General features: G+C 51.8%; 1 protein-coding gene across 1 annotated transcript; it reads right to left on the reverse strand.

The window, feature by feature from the left end:
- Positions 1-2062: 2062 nt before the first annotated feature.
- On the reverse strand, positions 2063-3169 carry LOC308292143 (mannose-1-phosphate guanylyltransferase catalytic subunit beta-like; the record flags this gene model as incomplete). Its single annotated transcript, XM_080734408.1, has 1 exon — positions 2063-3169. The coding sequence occupies one exon, from the start codon at positions 3167-3169 to the stop codon at positions 2063-2065; it is 1107 nt and encodes a 368-aa protein (XP_080590534.1).
- Between the last annotated feature and the right edge of the window lie 1909 nt (positions 3170-5078).

A 5078-nucleotide genomic window follows, 5' to 3' on the forward strand; every position in this document is an offset into this window, starting at 1 on the left:
GGAGATGGTTGGGATCTTACCTAACACCTGAACCATGATGTCGCTGCAGCTGAAGACCTCTACGACACCCACCACGTCGTCAAGCACCAGGCCCAGTTTCTCACAGCAGTCTACAGTGATTGCGTTGACCTTGCCCTGGACGGTCAGCGTGCTGTTGTTGCACTCGAAAGCATAGACCGACTGCGTCAGCTCTGTGTCACTGATCACCAGATTCCGAGCTCCCGCCTGGTACTCCACTCTCCACGCCGATCCGGCTAGCTCAAACCTAGGAGACAGACGTGTGCGGGTGGGGGTAGCTGCGGCGACGGGGCGAGGTGGTGAAGAGCCCGCGTCCCCTAACCCAAACCCTAACCCAGATAACATTACTCAGAAAGTTGGCAAACACGGGATCACTTTGCTGGCAAATAATTCTCGGAATACAATAGGGTCTTGCTTATAGCACTGGCACAAGGATTGCACTGGAAACTGAATTCTGTCCCTTCATTTATACTATATATATACTGTATTGTGATGTCATGATTCATGATGGATGACAACAGTGACAATAGCGTGTGAAGCATGACCAAAAAGCGTAACCTTTGTAAACTAAAGTTTACAAAAAGCAGGTTCACTTTGCTGGCAAATGATTCCTGGACCGAGAACTATAGTGTGTTTCCTATAGCAACCACACCAATAACAGAAACAAAACAACCAAAAGAAAAAAAAGTCCATTTGGAGATTCACAGTATGCTATTCATATCGATAGTCTGAAAAGGGGATAGGGAGAAGCACTGAGCTGGTCGGGCCTTCACATGATGACTTGTGGCTCAGGCACTGATTGGCTGATAGACTTGTGCGGCAGAACGTTGGCCCCGTTCAGGTACAGCTCGTCGCCGACAATCACGTCCTCCCCGAGCACTGTCACGTTCTCCATGCGCACCCACCGGCCCACCGTGCAGCTCCATCCCACGATGCAACTCTCCAGCCAGGAGTGAGAGCGGACGCGCGCCCCCTTCAGCACGGTGCAGCGTTTGATCCTCACGCCGTCCTCTATGACCACGCCCGCTCCCACGCTGACGTCGGGTCCGATGGTGCAGCCGTGTCCGATCCGCGCCGTGGGCTCCACCAGCACGTTGCCCAGGAAACCGTCTCCCGTGTGCCTCAGCCTGTCGGGAACTCCCTAAATTCTCCACCTTTCTCGGGCATCAAAATGTTCATCCCTGAGCTCTTGGCACTGATAACTTCACACTCCAGTGAGTCCTTGTTCAGGTAGACATGGCAACCGTCCGTCTTGCCGATGGAGATGGTTGGGATCTTGCCTAACACCTGAACCATGATGTCTCTGCAGTTGATGACCTCTACGGCGCCCACCACGTCGTCAAGCACCAGGCCCAGTTTCTCACAGGAGTCTACAGTGATAGCGTTGACCTTGCCCTTGACGGTCAGCGTGCTGTTGTTGCACTTGAAAGCATAGACCGACTGCGTCAGCTCTGTGTCACTGATCACCAGATTCCTTGCTCCCGCCTGGTACTCCACTCTCCACACCGCTCCGTCTAGCTCAAACCTAGGGGACAGACGTGTGCGGGTGGGGATAGCTGCGGCGGCGGGGCGAGGTGGTGAAGAGCCCGCGTCCAACCCGGATAACATTACTCAGAAAGTTGGCAAACACGGGTTCACTTTGCTGGCAAATAATCCTCGGAAAGAATACAATAGCGTCTTGCCTATGGGACTGCGGCAAATGGCGAGGAATCCACTGGAAACCGAAGTCCGTCCTATCATTTATACTATATATACACACTGTATTGTGATGTCATGATTCATGGATGACAGCAGTGACAACAGTGTGTGAAGCATGACCAAAAAGCTTAACCTTTTTGTAAACAAAAGTTTACAAAAAGCAGGTTCACTTTGCTGGCAAATGATTCCTGGACCGAGAACTATAGTGTGTTTCCTATAGCAACCACACCAATAACAGAAACAAAACAACCCAAAGAAAAAAAGCCATTTGGAGATTCACAGCATGCTATTGTAGATCGATAAGTTTGAAAAGGGGATAGGGAGAAGCACTGAGCTGGTCGGGCCTTCACATGATGACTTGTGGCTCAGGCACTGATTGGCTGATAGACTTGTGCGGCAGAACGTTGGCTCCGTTCAGGTACAGCTCGTCGCCGACGATCACGTCCTCCCCGAGCACCGTCACGTTCTCCATGCGCACCCACCGGCCCACCGTGCAGCTCCATCCCACGATGCAACTCTCCAGCCAGGAGTGAGAGCGGACGCGCGCCCCCTTCAGCACGGTGCAGCGCTTGATCCTCACGCCGTCCTCTATGACCACGCCCGCTCCCACGCTGACGTCGGGTCCGATGGTGCAGCCGTGTCCGATCTGCGCCGTGGGCTCCACCAGCACGTTGCCCAGGAAACCGTCTCCTGTGCGCTGCAGCCTGTCGGGCGCGCGTTGCCGCAGCCATTGCAAGTACAAACACATGCCGGTCAGGAAGTCCTTCGGCTGGCCGATGTCCATCCAGAACCCTGGCATGTCCATGGCGTACAGCTGTCCCTCCTCGGCCATGGCCGGGAACACGTCCTTCTCCAGGGACGAGGGCCTGGGCTGCAGGCGCTTCAGCGCACGGCCGTCCAATACGTACATCCCGCCGTTGATCCTGTTGGAGACGAAGCTCTGGGGCTTCTCCACGAAGCGGCTGATCCTGCCGCTGCAGCTGCCGTCCGTCTCCGAGACGACCACCACCCCGTACTTGGAGGGCTCCTCAACGCGCGTCACCGCCACTGTGCCCTCCCTGCCGTGGCGCCGGTGGAAGGCCAGCATCTCCGCGAAGGGGAAGTCGCAGATGATGTCGGCGTTCAGGACGAAGAAGGGCTCATCATCATCAGCAGCGGCCAGCAGCTCTCTGGCCAGTGCCAGCGGTCCGGCGGTGCCCAGCGGTTCCTTCTCAGCGGACAGGGAGATGCGGACGCCCAGGCTCTGCTCCTGGAGCCTCATCTCCGTCTGCAGCAGCTCACACATGCTGCTGCTCACCGCCAGCACCACGTGGTCCACGCCGGCGCTCACCAGCGCCTCCAGCTGGTGGAGCAGGATGGGCTTGTTGCAGAACTCCACCAGGGGCTTGGGCACGCTCAGCGTCAGGGGGCGGAGCCTGGTCCCGTGGCCGCCGACCAGAATCAGAGCCTTCATGGCGACGATGGCATTCGGTATATGTTGTCTGAATATGATGTGTATATGACAGCTGACACACAGGCCCACGGTGATGGAAGATTAAAATAGAATGCAATGTAATGGACACGTTTTTGTACCTGGTTTGTCTATCGAGGCGTGGCATACGCGGCCTCTCAGCCAATCATGTGAGGGTTGGAACATACAAATGACCATATATGGCTTTGGCTAGATGTACCGTTGAAAATCATCTGGGATACAATCCCTTTTATGCCTATATATGGAGATCCCTGCTCTGAGTATCTGACATCACTGTGTTGTCACCTGTGATGTCACAGTGATGTGTCAGGGGAACCACAATGTCAGGCGTTAGCCGTCCGGGCGGATACGGACAAGTGGTCACATGGACACATGGGCGCGTGCACATGGGCGCTTCGGCATGTATACCTGCTTTGGCATGTATACCCTTCTACTGAGCTGTCATCGCTGTGATGTCAGAACAGGTCAGCTATGGAGTCCGGGAGGTCAGATGTAGAGGTATTGACCAGCTCCATATATGGAGATAGGTGATGATCCAGTCGTCTCCATGTATGGATATCCAGAGTTTGATGAGATCAGTGTTGTGATCTTCATATGGAGATCCGGGTGATGATAGTCAGCAGTCTTGATTTCCAAATGAATTCTGTCTTGGAGCGTCCATACTGAATATGGGCATTGCCAAATATGGGCATTGCCAAATATGGGCTTAATATGGGCTTTCCCAGATATGGGCTTATTATTGATGACATCTGGGATCTCCATATATGGGCATGGATATCCAGGTGATTGCTACCATAGGTTGCAGTTTACTATGAAAACCGGCACATCCTGTCCATCAGTCAGTCAATCCGTCCGTAACGCCTCAATGTCTATAGCTGTTCAGACATTAGTCAGCTGTCTTGACAGTCTTTCTTAGACTGTCAGAACAGCTAAGAAAACTGGCACATCCTGTCTGTCCGTCAGTCGGTCAGTCAGTCAGTCAGTCCGTCAGTCCGTCTGTCCGTAACGCCTCAACGTCTATAGCTGTTCAGGTCGCAATTATTACACTATATTTAATAAATACCCTTTTTTGCAGTTTTCAAATATTTGTTCACCTAGTCCACCATGTGGCCCCTTCCTAGTCCACTTATAGTCCACCCAAATTTCGAACCCTACCAATATTCAAATGATAGGATTACAGCACAATAATAAAACAAAAAAAATGAAAGTTATGACTCTGAATCTAGTTTGACCTTTTTCGTGACTTTCGACCTTGACCTATAGTTGCCCCCCAAAATGCAGTGGCTGAAAATACCCAATTTACAAACTCTATTGTGACGTGTTAAGAGCTTGTACACTGGCTAATTTCAGCGAGCAACGCATGCACGACACAATAAACGGAATAAGCCTAAGGTACAGGCTCCTTTGTTTTCAGACCATACAGTATTTATTTCTCACTCTCCATGTTATGATGTTATTGGATTCAACAGGTGACGCCGTCCACACAAAGAGTGACACACATGTTCTCGTTTGATCCACAGAAGGTTTGAGAAATGAGATGTGGGAAGAAAAAAACAAAACAAGTTCCTTTTAATCCTATATTCATACAGTATATCATAATCAAAGCCGCGTATAAGGAAAGCGCCAGGCGGTCTTATCTATACACCATTAAAGCGGATGCTTTTATTACAGTGTTGAGTGCATTTACAGCCAGGACTTATTTGAAGGCGTATAGGGGGGGAAAGCTCTGCTGTTCATTCATCTACGAGCCAAAATGATAGCCCAGGTTTCTGGTGGGGAGCAGGGACATGCTGGGCCCCTGATTCAGCCCGGGAAAAAGAGTTGTAGAGGCCCTCATTGCGCGCTATTGAGAGAGATCTCTCTCTATAGCGCTGCTGCTACTCAAAGATGT

The sequence above is a fragment of the Nannobrachium achirus genome (assembly GCF_963921795.1).
Source record: "Nannobrachium achirus genome assembly, chromosome: 10".
NCBI lineage: Eukaryota > Metazoa > Chordata > Actinopteri > Myctophiformes > Myctophidae > Nannobrachium > Nannobrachium achirus.